Source organism: Asparagus officinalis, chromosome 4 (genome assembly GCF_001876935.1).
Source record: "Asparagus officinalis chromosome 4, Aspof.V1, whole genome shotgun sequence".
Taxonomy (NCBI): Eukaryota; Viridiplantae; Streptophyta; class Magnoliopsida; order Asparagales; family Asparagaceae; genus Asparagus; species Asparagus officinalis.
The window spans coordinates 5,164,105-5,179,043 of NC_033797.1; the positions used below are offsets into that span (position 1 = coordinate 5,164,105).

General features: G+C 40.6%; 1 protein-coding gene across 2 annotated transcripts in view; it reads left to right on the plus strand.

The window, feature by feature from the left end:
• Positions 1-14,894, plus strand: part of LOC109836433 — a 42,095-nt gene extending 27,201 nt beyond the window's left edge. For both annotated transcript variants that reach the window (XM_020404327.1, XM_020404329.1), the window contains exons 17-19: positions 437-509; positions 1,302-1,432; positions 14,606-14,894. In XM_020404327.1, the coding sequence (XP_020259916.1) occupies positions 437-463 (27 nt within the window). In that variant the 3' untranslated portion in view covers positions 464-509; positions 1,302-1,432; positions 14,606-14,894. The remainder of the gene's footprint in view (positions 1-436; positions 510-1,301; positions 1,433-14,605) is intronic.

A 14,939-nucleotide genomic window follows, 5' to 3' on the forward strand; every position in this document is an offset into this window, starting at 1 on the left:
AAACTAACAGAGATATTAATAAGCATTTATTAGTGTAAGTGTAATGCATATTTAATTGATAGATCTTTCTTAGAGAAGGAACAGAAATCTATCTTTAAACTGTTTCCATTATTTTTCTCCTGTTAAACAGACGTAAAGGCATGTGGGAACATTCCAGGGTTATATAAAAGCGATGAACTATTTATAGTAAAGCATGCATTGCACCCATTTGAAATTGATCAACATCTGTTCCTCCAGACTTTGCTTGAACCTCTCTCTTGTACCTTTTTTTGTGATTTGTCTTTTTCACCTTATTTAACACATATACAACGTTCTCTTTTCACCCAATACTGAGCATAGTCGAAAACATGTTTGTTTACTTTATCCTTAATATATTAGTCTGCGCCTTTTTATTTCACAATAAAAAGATTTTTATTTCTCTTTTTGTGTTGTACAGTTGCAGCAGTATGCTTTAGAATGTTGAGAGGGTTACTTCCACGTTGTTGGAGGTTTTTGCTCAAACTTATGTGGTACTGCTTCCTAACTTTTCTTATTGCATATTCAAAATACTAACCCAATTTGTTCATTATTAGATCATATCTATCTAATTCATGGATGTGGTTTGCATATTCAAAATACTAACCCAATTTGTTCATTATTAGATCATATCTATCTAATTCATGGATGTGGTTTGGTACTGTTTACATCCCTTGATTTTCCTTTATTTGTAAAATGGTAGGTTCTGGTTTTATAGATTTGTAATTAAGCACGTATTAGATTTTCCCTTATTACCTCATACAAAGTATATCAGGATCCTGCTAGAGATGTGAACTGGTACATGGATATTCAGTGTCCCTTCATTTAATATATAAATATGCATAAGGGTAGCATTGCACTATCCAGAAAAATTTGAGGACACGGACTGAAGTTTATAGACAGATAGACATGTATGCACTTTTGTTCATTTTTAACTCAAGAAGGAACTGATATCGAAGACCGAACTTACTTTTCTTTACAATCGGTTTATAATCAGTAATAATTGGCAAACATTGGTGCTTCACCTGTCTGAACTCAATTTCAGCAAATATGATTTCTATATTTGAATTTCACTTCAGAAAAAATTTCAACTTTTGAACAATACAAATGAACAAAACAAGTACAGTATGCTACTCACTAGCTGCCGCATATATGCTCTGGTTCATCTACTTTCTGCAAGTTATTGCTCTTCTATGTTCTGAGAATGTCTTTTGCCTTCCCTAAACTCTGCTTATGGATATTATTATATGTAGTATTCATGGTGGAACGAATATGTTATATTTCAGGTATCTGTTTTCCATTGTGACTCGTACTTGCAAATAATTTGGTAGGAGGTTCTCAAAGTGTGGAAAGGGAGGAGCAAGTGGGGTCATGGGTGCAATTCTAGTCTCTGAAACTTCCTGGAGGAAAGCTGAAGGTACTGCTTACACTTACACTGCATCCTTTATTAGACAGTGGAACTTTACAGAACAATTTGGTTATCATTTGGATATCCTATTTAGTAAGATTTGGATATGGATGCAGGATCACATATGGATATAGACACAATAATGTGTACATATGCAATACACATATGAAGACTTGACTATTCCCAGAAAATGTCTTAATTAAATCATTCCCAGTCAAACTCAGCATTTGGCAATCCACCATGTGGAAGATCCACGCTTTTGAAGTTGATGTACATCATCTCAAGCGCCTAAAATTAAAAATTATGTTGAAAATTTTCTCTTGCCCTTATATTAACAAAATGCAAAACTGAAGGCTAAATGAACAATCCATCCAAATACAGTGTTTGGCACATCAGGGTCAAGTAATCCACTGAATTAAAATTGATCATCTAAAGTGTCGAAAAGCAATATGTGAAATGAACGATTTAAATAACATGGTAGTTTATAAATATTGGTTTATGAAAGTTTTCAGTGTTTATATCAGGATCAAATATTCATTTAAAAAATATGTATAATCTATAGAATATATCTAAATTAAACAACATCTAAGGACATGGAGTTGTGTTCACTTGATGCATGGGCGATAAAAATTCAAACGTCGTTTTTTTATTTACAGTCACTTTATATGGTATTGTAGGCTGTCTAAAAATCACAATAGATAGTTGATCCCCATCAAAACACCAATGATAGAAGTTACAATCTGACGACTTTCAGAATGTTACAATTTGAAGACTTTTACGTAGGTTGATGAAGGTTACAATCTGACGACCTTCACAACAATTGATGAAAGCTCTAATCAACAGCCTTCACAATCAACATCGAGAGTTACAATCTGACGACTCTCATATTCTCAAGGAGCCAAGATGAAGATTACAAGACAATGATCTTTGCAACGCTATGACAAAAGAGATTACTTGTTGATAATTTCTTCGAAGCAAGACGCGGAACTCATCACTGCGCTCTAAGACCAAAACGCAGAGGTCATCCCTGCACATCAACACCAAAATGCGGAGTTCCTCCCCGTGTGTCAACATTAAAACGCTGGGGTCGGACCCACGTTGCAACATCAAAACGCCGGAGTCGAACCTGCGTTGTAACATCAAAACGCTAGGGTCAGACCCTCGTTTTTATGTTTGACTGGTTCAAACAGAACCTGAATGGTTTTAAAACCGTATCTCCACTTAATGGGGACGGTTACACCCCATTATGAAGCTATTTTAGGGGGAATTACACCCCTTAAACCCGTGAACAGTTCCAAAACTGTTTCTCATGATTGGAGGGCGGTTACACCCCACTTAGGAGTGATTTAAGGGATAGTTACACCCCCTTAATCCTCTATAAATAACTAAAAATTAATTCAGTTCAAGGGTTCGAGCAGAGGGGATTTGGCTCTCGGTTGGGTAGCAGCAGAAGAGAGCAGAGGGGATTTGGCTCTCGGTTGGGTAGCAGCAGAAGAGATCATTGGGCAGGCTTTGGAGGAGATTGGTTGGAGAGAGATACTTGGCAACAAGAAGATCTTGAAGCATCCTTGAGCAACAGCTTTCACCTTGGCTTATTAACCGAACTTTCAGTTCAAATCAACTCTTTTACAGAGTTCTTCTAAACTCGTTCAGATTTCTAAAACTTTCCACGCAAGTTCTCCACAACGTCAAATCGCGAGGAGAGGACATCGTTCCAGTGAAGCAAAACATCGGATCGTCAACGGAGAGCAAATTCGACGCAAGCAATCGAAGGAGGCACTCTATCACCACCGTAAAGAACCCAGTTTTAAGCAAAGGAGAGAATCAAATTCGTTCTCCTCTCTTTTGTAATCGGAATCCAAATTGTAATTGAGATCGAAGGAATACAAATCAAATTTTCTTTCATTCTTTTTACTACAAATTTTTAACAAACAAAAGATGACGACTCTGGTGGGGAAGAGCTTCTCTGACGAAGAAGTGGTGGTGCAATCCGATGTTCATCTCACTGGAACGACCGTCGAAATTCTCGTGATAGAGTTTGATCAAGCCAAGTTTGAGGAGTCCATCTCCTCCGGATCCCTTAGCCCCAAGGCTATGCGCAAGATCCGCAAAATCTTCAAGGAGACTAAAGCTCCAAATCTTGCTCCTATGCCGAAGGAAGCCCTCTCGTTTAGCCAAGATTGCTCGAACAACCTCTCCTCTGAAGGAGTGGGCTCAGCTTATGCTAAACGCAGCCCTCTGTGGCGCGTTGTGCAATCAAAACGCAGCCTTCAGAGGCACGTTCCAACATCAAAACACAGACGTCGAAATTGCGTTGATCTGGCAGAACGCAACTCTCAGGAGTGCGTCTCAGAACCAAAACGCGACCCTCATGTCGCCAAACCAAAACGCGACCCTCATGTCGTCAAACCAAAATGCGGACCTCGCGTTTCAAGTGCTAAACGCGACATTCGCGTTTCAAATGCCAAACGCGACCTTCACGTCTCAAGTGCCAAACGCGACCTTCGCGTCTCAAGTGCTAAACGCGACTCTCTCGTCCCAAGTTCCAAATCCAATACAGAACCTGATGTATATATCGTGAAGCTTCGGGGCGCTGCCCCGAACCCCGCCAGGGGGTATTCCATCCCCCTCGGACCCCCCGGTCAGGGGCGCGCCGCCCCCTGGACCCCCGAATACTCTGCGTAGCGTGACTAGATTGAGGGGCGGATATAAGAACATGGATTCAAGGCATCTCAACCAGATCCATGTTCACCAAGAGTCAGTCCTGTCCAATCATGGACTGGGGGTTCCAATTCAAACCTCACAATCAGTGAGTAATTCTCCTCGAATCTTTACAACAGATTTGAGAGAGTTCATATCGAGAGAAAGACCGATACAACAAGTCATTCGTTCATTCCAATGTGAACGATTGATTCCTACGGTCCTTTCGAGATGTCAATGCTGCTCATATGCGGCCCAACTGTTGGTGTTCAATCAATTTACGAACGTTGCTTTGCCCAACCAACGACGACGTTCTCACAGGAAGAAGTCTCCAGAGACCGAATATCCTGGGGTCACTATCAATATGATCGGTAGAAGGAATATCTTAGATCCTAGTTCCGATGACTCTGAGACAAGTCGTTCACCGACCGTTAGAGAAATCACTAACGAGTTTGAAGGAGTCTACCGACACACTCGGACTCGAACGGGAGCCATTCTCCCTGTCAATTATCGGAGGTTAGCCAGAGGAATCAATTCCGATGATGAACACTCAGCCATTGCAGTGTCCCAATCATCAAGCTCTTTTGTTGAACATGAGAGTGTTTTCGCCAAAAGTTGGTTTTGTTGTCGAATTCATTATATCTTCGGTCGATTACAATAAATTCAAAGAAAACAGCCTTTTTATAAGACTCTTTTACACAACAAAAAAAAAATTACAACTCTTGAGAAAATAAACGCAGGATCGTTGTTTGGATCACTGCTTTCGTGTGATCATTGCCTGTGCCGGGAGCGCTTTGACTCGTGGACCACCAAATCACAGATTCTGATTGAACCGTGAGGGGTTTATGATTCTGACTTCGTTTATCGAAGTGAGAAATTGAAACGATATCTTATCGATGTAAAATAGTCGTTCTTCTTGAAATCAAGTCAAAGCCTGATTATCAAGGATTGGCCGTAAGATCAGCACCTCTGCTCTCTCTCTGCTCTGGATTGCTCTCAAGTGCTCAAAATGATCAGCCCCCTGAGAAAATAGCCTTCGGGGAGTATATATAGCCTCTAGGAACAATTGGCAGAAAACAGGTTCGCGAGACAACATTTGCTGTCTCGGCGGGCGAGACAGTGTTTGCTGTCTCGCTGGTCGAGACAGTGTGACGGGCGAGACAATGTTTGCTGTCTCGGCCCGCGAGACAGTAAACACTGTCTCGGCCCGCGAGACAGTAAACACTATCTCGCGGAACAGTAACCGCAGGCAGTTTTCATCTTAACTGCCTTCCCACGTTTCAAACTCCGTTATTTTGGCAGTTATCCACGTGATTCTCGCCCACGACGTTTCCCACGTTCTTGAACAGTTAGTGGCCACGTGTCGACGGTTGCAAAACAGTTTCTTGAACCACTGATAACTGTCTCGTGTGCGAGACAGTAAATTCTGTCTCGCACGGCGAGACAGTAAATACTGTCTCGCAGGGGCGAGACAGTGAAAACTGTCTCGCGGGGGCGAGACAGTGAAAACTGTCTCGCCTGGGCGAGACAGTAAAAGTCTGTCTCGCCGGGCGAGACAGTAAAGACTGTCTCGCCAGGTGAGACAGTAAAGACTGTCTCGCCTGTGAGACAGTCTATACTTGTGTTCTTTTGCCTTTTTGGATGATTTCCTCTTGAGCTGTATTTGGATATCTTTCAGCATTTTTTGACGCCTACAGATACCCCCTCCAAAGTATTCCAGACTCAATCTTTTATAGAGGAGTTCTGGGATGCTTTGGATAAGATAGATCTTACTTACGATCCTTTCAATGCTTGGTTGAGTAGATCGTGTAGAGGAACCCGTAGGTGGCTTCAACTTTTGATCTCTTTGTCTCTCAATCTATTCAGTGCTTTGTAGAATAGTTAAGATTCTTCCGGCATCGCGTTTATCGCTTGTCCATTGTAGAGATCTTGAATTAAAGCTGGAACTTGTACTTGTGAAATCAGCTCTTGTCGTCAAGTTGACACTGCATATACCCGTTTAGGGGTAGTCAGGTTATTCTCAAGAATATTTTAACTGATATTCTCCAGAAACTTCCTGTTGAGGGTAGGAAAACAGTTTAGACTCGTGTACCTAGTTGGAGTATTCAGGTTATTCTTAAGAATATTCTGAGTAATATTCTCCAGAAACTTCCTGTTGAGGGTAGGAAAACAGTTTAGACTCGTGTACCTATTGGAGTATTCAGGTCTCTTTTTGTTGGTAGAGATGAACCCAGAATCGGAGAGGAAGAATTTTATATTCTATCTCCTGGTCTCTTGTTTGTTGGTAGAGATAAACCCGATGATGGAGAGGAAGAATTTTATATTCTATCTCCTGGTCTCTTGTTTGTTGGTAGAGATAAACCCGATGATGGAGAGGAAGAATTTTATATTCTATCTCCTGGTCTCTTGTTTGTTGGTAGAGATAAACCCGATGATGGAGAGGAAGAATTTTATATTCTATCTCCTGATCTCTTGTTTGTTGGTAGAGATAAACCCGATGATGGAGAGGAAGAATTTTATATTCTATCTCCTGATCTCTTGTTTGTTGGTAGAGATAAACCCGATGATGGAGAGGAAGAATTTTATATTCTATCTCCTGGTCTCTTGTTTGTTGGTAGAGATAAACCCGATGATGGAGAGGAAGAATTTTATATTCTATCTCCTGGTCTCTTGTTTGTTGGTAGAGATAAACCCGATGATGGAGAGGAAGAATTTTATATTCTATCTCCTGGTACAAAGGAAATTTAAATTGGGATTTCTATTCAGAGAATCTGAATAAGGTTTGATCAATTGAGATTGGAAGCAATCTTAACTTTTATAGTTTTGATTGCACAAATCGAAGCTGGACCTCTCGTTCATGGAAGGAATCGAAAGGGGATTTTGGTTTTGGTCCTAACTGTAGTAAGGTTTGACCAAGTGGGAGTTCTGAGATGATCCTAACTGTTTAAAGGTTTGATCATTCAATTTGTGGACCTCTCGTTCATGGAACGAATCGAGAGGGGATTTTGGCTTTGGTCCTAACTGTTTAAAGGTTTGACCAAATGGGAATTTGAGACGATCCTAACTGTTTAAAGGTTTGATCGTTCAATTTGTGGACCTCTCGTTCATGGAACGAATCGAGAGGGGATTTTGGCTTTGGTCCTAACTGTTTAAAGGTTTGACCAAGATGGGAATTTGAGACGATCCTAACTGTTTAAAGGTTTGATCGTTCAATTTGTGGACCTCTCGTTCATGGAACGAATCGAGAGGGGATTTTGGCTTTGGTCCTAACTGTTTAAAGGTTTGACCAAGTGGGAGTTCTGAGATGATCCTAACTGTTTAAAGGTTTGATCATTCAATTTATGGACCTCTCGTTCATAGAAGGAATCGAGAGGGGATTTTGGCTTTGGTCCTAACTGTTTAAAGGTTTGACCAAGATGGGAATTTGAGACGATCCTAACTGTTTAAAGGTTTGATCGTTCAATTTGTGGACCTCTCGTTCATGGAACGAATCGAGAGGGGATTTTGGCTTTGGTCCTAACTGTTTAAAGGTTTGACCAAGATGGGAATTTGAGACGATCCTAACTGTTTAAAGGTTTGATCGTTCAATTTGTGGACCTCTCGTTCATGGAACGAATCGAGAGGGGATTTTGGCTTTGGTCCTAACTGTTTAAAGGTTTGACCAAGATGGGAATTTGAGACGATCCTAACTGTTTAAAGGTTTGATCGTTCAATTTGTGGACCTCTCGTTCATGGAACGAATCGAGAGGGGATTTTGGCTTTGGTCCTAACTGTTTAAAGGTTTGACCAAGATGGGAATTTGAGACGATCCTAACTGTTTAAAGGTTTGATCGTTCAATTTGTGGACCTCTCGTTCATGGAACGAATCGAGAGGGGATTTTGGCTTTGGTCCTAACTGTTTAAAGGTTTGACCAAGATGGGAATTTGAGACGATCCTAACTGTTTAAAGGTTTGATCGTTCAATTTGTGGACCTCTCGTTCATGGAACGAATCGAGAGGGGATTTTGGCTTTGGTCCTAACTGTTTAAAGGTTTGACCAAGATGGGAATTTGAGACGATCCTAACTGTTTAAAGGTTTGATCGTTCAATTTGTGGACCTCTCGTTCATGGAACGAATCGAGAGGGGATTTTGGCTTTGGTCCTAACTGTTTAAAGGTTTGACCAAGATGGGAATTTGAGACGATCCTAACTGTTTAAAGGTTTGATCGTTCAATTTGTGGACCTCTCGTTCATGGAACGAATCGAGAGGGGATTTTGGCTTTGGTCCTAACTGTTTAAAGGTTTGACCAAGATGGGAATTTGAGACGATCCTAACTGTTTAAAGGTTTGATCGTTCAATTTGTGGACCTCTCGTTCATGGAACGAATCGAGAGGGGATTTTGGCTTTGGTCCTAACTGTTTAAAGGTTTGACCAAGATGGGAATTTGAGACGATCCTAACTGTTTAAAGGTTTGATCGTTCAATTTGTGGACCTCTCGTTCATGGAACGAATCGAGAGGGGATTTTGGCTTTGGTCCTAACTGTTTAAAGGTTTGACCAAGATGGGAATTTGAGACGATCCTAACTGTTTAAAGGTTTGATCGTTCAATTTGTGGACCTCTCGTTCATGGAACGAATCGAGAGGGGATTTTGGCTTTGGTCCTAACTGTTTAAAGGTTTGACCAAGATGGGAATTTGAGACGATCCTAACTGTTTAAAGGTTTGATCGTTCAATTTGTGGACCTCTCGTTCATGGAACGAATCGAGAGGGGATTTTGGCTTTGGTCCTAACTGTTTAAAGGTTTGACCAAGATGGGAATTTGAGACGATCCTAACTGTTTAAAGGTTTGATCGTTCAATTTGTGGACCTCTCGTTCATGGAACGAATCGAGAGGGGATTTTGGCTTTGGTCCTAACTGTTTAAAGGTTTGACCAAGATGGGAATTTGAGACGATCCTAACTGTTTAAAGGTTTGATCGTTCAATTTGTGGACCTCTCGTTCATGGAACGAATCGAGAGGGGATTTTGGCTTTGGTCCTAACTGTTTAAAGGTTTGACCAAGATGGGAATTTGAGACGATCCTAACTGTTTAAAGGTTTGATCGTTCAATTTGTGGACCTCTCGTTCATGGAACGAATCGAGAGGGGATTTTGGCTTTGGTCCTAACTGTTTAAAGGTTTGACCAAGATGGGAATTTGAGACGATCCTAACTGTTTAAAGGTTTGATCGTTCAATTTGTGGACCTCTCGTTCATGGAACGAATCGAGAGGGGATTTTGGCTTTGGTCCTAACTGTTTAAAGGTTTGACCAAGATGGGAATTTGAGACGATCCTAACTGTTTAAAGGTTTGATCGTTCAATTTGTGGACCTCTCGTTCATGGAACGAATCGAGAGGGGATTTTGGCTTTGGTCCTAACTGTTTAAAGGTTTGACCAAGATGGGAATTTGAGACGATCCTAACTGTTTAAAGGTTTGATCGTTCAATTTGTGGACCTCTCGTTCATGGAACGAATCGAGAGGGGATTTTGGCTTTGGTCCTAACTGTTTAAAGGTTTGACCAAGATGGGAATTTGAGACGATCCTAACTGTTTAAAGGTTTGATCGTTCAATTTGTGGACCTCTCGTTCATGGAACGAATCGAGAGGGGATTTTGGCTTTGGTCCTAACTGTTTAAAGGTTTGACCAAGATGGGAATTTGAGACGATCCTAACTGTTTAAAGGTTTGATCGTTCAATTTGTGGACCTCTCGTTCATGGAACGAATCGAGAGGGGATTTTGGCTTTGGTCCTAACTGTTTAAAGGTTTGACCAAGATGGGAATTTGAGACGATCCTAACTGTTTAAAGGTTTGATCGTTCAATTTGTGGACCTCTCGTTCATGGAACGAATCGAGAGGGGATTTTGGCTTTGGTCCTAACTGTTTAAAGGTTTGACCAAGATGGGAATTTGAGACGATCCTAACTGTTTAAAGGTTTGATCGTTCAATTTGTGGACCTCTCGTTCATGGAACGAATCGAGAGGGGATTTTGGCTTTGGTCCTAACTGTTTAAAGGTTTGACCAAGATGGGAATTTGAGACGATCCTAACTGTTTAAAGGTTTGATCGTTCAATTTGTGGACCTCTCGTTCATGGAACGAATCGAGAGGGGATTTTGGCTTTGGTCCTAACTGTTTAAAGGTTTGACCAAGATGGGAATTTGAGACGATCCTAACTGTTTAAAGGTTTGATCGTTCAATTTGTGGACCTCTCGTTCATGGAACGAATCGAGAGGGGATTTTGGCTTTGGTCCTAACTGTTTAAAGGTTTGACCAAGATGGGAATTTGAGACGATCCTAACTGTTTAAAGGTTTGATCGTTCAATTTGTGGACCTCTCGTTCATGGAACGAATCGAGAGGGGATTTTGGCTTTGGTCCTAACTGTTTAAAGGTTTGACCAAGATGGGAATTTGAGACGATCCTAACTGTTTAAAGGTTTGATCGTTCAATTTGTGGACCTCTCGTTCATGGAACGAATCGAGAGGGGATCTGTCTCGCGCGGCGAGACAGTCAAGTCTGTCTCGCACGGCGAGACAGTCAAGACTTGTGTTCTTCTGCCTTTTTGGATGATTTCCTCTTGAGCTATATTTGGATATCTTTCAGCATTTTTTGACGCCTACAGAGAGCTCCGCTTATATGATGGGAAATCATGAAGATCTCGCGAAGAGACTTGACGAGCAGGAGGCCATGCTCAAATCTCAGCAGGAGGCCATCAATGAACTTATGGCCCTGTTGACTCAAATCGTCGCAGACAAGGCCTTGTGCAAGTCACAAGTACACATTCTTGTCACGTTAATATCAAACACCTCTGACAACCCACTTATCAATCCTCTTTAATAGGATGATAAGTCCACAAAGTTGCTCCGATCGCAACACATTCCTGTCACGTTAACATCATACCTCTGGCAATCCACTTATCAATCCTCTTCAATAGGATGATAAGTCTACAAAGTTGCTCCGATCGTAACACATTCCTGTCACGTTAACATCATACATCTGACAACCCACTTATCAATTCTCTTTAATAGGATGATAAGTCCACAAAGTTGTTCCGATCGCAACACATTCCTGTCACGTTAACATCATACCTCTGACAAAATCAACTTATCGACTTTCCTTAATAGAGTGATAGGTCCATAAATTTTAGTTAAGTTAACATCACACCTCTGACGATCAAACCAATTTATCGACTCTCTTCAATAGAATGATAAGCCAATAAAATACTGTTAGGTTAACATTACACCTCTAACAGTCAAATCCCCCAATGAACTTGTTAATCTCTTTTCAACAAGAATAGCAAGTTTTTATTATAAAATCCCTAGCGGATTAAATATTTTCTGGAATTATCCTAGTGATAATAAAAAAATTTCTGAATTTCATTCTAAGTGGAAATTCATGCCAAGTTAATATTACACATCCGACGCTTCTAACTTTCTTTCAGTGTTTCAAATAACACAGGAAGAAATAATGACAAAGCCTACGTATTCAATATCGTAGCGGGTCGTTATTAATAACGTCAAAGAAATAATGACAAAGCCTACGTATTCAATATCGTAGCGGGTCGTTATTAATAACGTCAAAATCTATGTCTTACACGCATGAGGAAATTTATCCCGAATCCTAAGTAGGGATAAGTCAACGCCTAACACGCGTTGTCGGTTAGTCTTTCACCGTAAAAAGGAGAAAAGTCTACGTATTCGACATCGTAGCAGGTCGTTATTAATAACGTTAAAATCCATGCCTTACACGCATGGGGAAATTTATCCCGAATCCTAAGTAGGGATAAGTCAACGCTTAACACGCGTTGCCGGTTAGTCTTTCATCGTAAAAATGATAAAAGTCTACGTATTTAATATCGTAGCCAGTGATTATCATTAAATTAATAATCTCTGAATCCATACCTCGCATGTATGGGGAATTTTATCCCAAATCCTAAGTAGGGATAAGTCAACGTCTAATACGCGTTGCCGGTTAGTCTTTTTTCGTAAAAATAATAAAGTCTATGTATTCAAAATCATAGCATCAAGTCTAAGAGGGTTCAATCTCTTAGCACAACGTTACATGTGAAACGGATTCAAATAATTCACATGCTAGCCCGACTCAAACGGTAGTCGGTAAAGGCTTATCAAATCCGTTGATGGCTGAGGGTTTGTCAAAAATCCTATGCATGTTCGTAAGTCCATTAGCTAAATGGATGTGAGTCGAGACTTGAAACAGATGAGCTAAAGACAAGTCTCAAAAACTTAGTCAAAAATGCACGGAAGCCACTTCCATGTCTTAAGTTAAAACGCTAAGGTCAGACCCGCGATGCAAAAACCGAAAGTCGAGGTCACACCCATGCTCCAAATTCAACATGCAAGGGTGAGACCCGCGTCTCAAGTTTAAAATGCAGGGTCCACCCCCGTATTCCAGAAGCAGGATTATGGCGCATACCTTCACACAGGTCCTACGTGGCAAATCCCTCCAACCAAGATGCCTTCAAAGCAAGTGCAGAGAACAAATCCTTTACCACAAGGAATCAACAGCTCCAAGATCAGAGTTGAGATCCAAAGTATTCCGAAAATTCGTCCTAGTCAACCGCGAACTTTCGAAAACTTTGGAAGCGGTTTTGTAGGCTGTCTAAAAATTACAATAGATAGCTGATCCTCATCAAAACACCAATGATGGAAGTTACAATCTGACGACTTCCAGAAGGTTACAATTTGAAGACTTTTACGTAGGTTGATGAAGGTTACAATCTGACGACCTTCACAACAATTGATGAAAGCTCTAATCAACAGCATTCACAATCAACATCGAGAGTTACAATCTGACGACTCACATATTCTCAAGGAGCCAAGATGAAGATTACAAGACAATGATCTTTGCAACGCTATGACAAAAGAGATTACTTGTTGATAATCTCTTCGAAGCAAGACGCGGAACTCATCACTGCGCTCTAAGACCAAAACGCAGAGGTCATCCCTGCACATCAACACCAAAACGCGGAGTTCCTCCCCGTGTGTCAACATTAAAATGCTGGGGTTGGACCCACGTTGCAACATCAAAACGCCGGAGTCGAACCTGCGTTGCAACATCAAAACGTTAGGGTCAGACCCGCGTTTTTATGTTTGACTGGTTCAAACAGAACCTGAATGGTTTTAAAACCGTATCTCCACTTAATGGGGACGGTTACACCCTATTATGAAGCTATTTTAGGGGGAATTACACCCCTTAAACCCGTGAACAGTTTCAAAACCGTTTTCCATGATTGGAGGATAGTTACACCCCACTTAGGAGTGATTTAAGGGGTAGTTACACCTCTTTAATCCTCTATAAATAACTGAAAATTAATTCAGTTCAAGGGTTCGAGCAGAGGGGATTTGGCTCTCGGTTGGGTAGCAGCAGAAGAGATCCTTGGGCAGGCTTTGGAGGAGATTGGTTGGAGAGAGATACTTGGCAACAAGAAGATCTTGAAGCATCCTTGAGCAACAGCTTTCACCTTGGCTTATCAACCGAACTTTTTGTTCAAATCAACTCTTTTACAGAGTTCTTCTAAACTCGTTCAGAGTTCTAAAACTTGCCACGCAAGTTCTCCACAACGTCAAATCGTGAGGAGAGGACATCGTTCCAGTGAAGTAAAACATCGGATCGTCAACGGAGAGCAAATTCGACGCAAGCAATCGAATGTGGCACTCCATCGCTACCAAGAAGAACCCAGTTTTAAACAAAGGGGAGAATCAAATTCGTTCTCCTCTCTTTTGTAATCGGAATCCAAATTGTAATTGAGATCGAGGGAATACAAATCAAATTTTCTTTCATTCTTTTTACTACAAATTTTTAACAAACAGGTATAAAAATGGATGCTCCGACATTGAATTCTAATATGAAGTATTTGGATCAAATTCTCTGTGAAGGATGTAGGCCTACACATAGATATGTGCGTGCACAGACACATACTTATGACTTCCGAGTGGATTTGGAGCGAAACTCTTTGATATTCAGTGTTAGATTAAATGGCAGCTTCACTTGGTCAAAGTTGATCTATATTAGACTTTATCTATTTATAAGTTGATCGATATTTCTATATTAGACTTTATCTAATTGAAAGTTGATTGAGATTTCTATATTAGAGTTCATCGATTTGTAAGTTGATTGAGATTTGAGTCTCTTATGAAAGAGTTTGATGTAATTAGAATGAAAGCTAAATTATGTTGATTGAAAACTAATAATTTATTTGATTGTGGCGTGCTTCCTTCTCTTTTCTGAGGGTGTGAATTCCAACTTATCTTTATGAAGGTGCAATTTCCTATTTTTCTACTCTAAAGGAATTATTTAAATTTCTCCCTCTCCAAATACTCATCACTGAAGTCTTATACAGTGTTCTTTTCCTCTTTTTTCTGTGCATTTTTTGTTTAAAATCCAGAATTTCGAGCATAAGTTTCACTTCTGCCCTTTGTGCTTATGTTTTCTTTCTTTTGGGCTTCAGGAGCACCTATGCGTATGGAGTCAGGAGAACATTAGCCTTTCTAGTGAAGAATACCCAGCGTGGGTGTGACTACCCAGTCTGATGCTCATACCGGTGTTACCAGTTGTAAATCCAAATATGATCTGGAGATGGCATAGTGTGGTGTAACTTTCACCAGACAAGTAACTACCTCGATGATGCTGTATTATGTTTCTCTGCCTGTCGGCCTCATATGATGGTGTGTTAGGTTTCTCCACAACTTTGAATAAGTTATCTTCTTTACGTGCCTGTTGCGGTTGGTTGGTTGGTTGTTGTTGTTATTATTATTATTATTATGGTTTTTATTTTGGTGGTG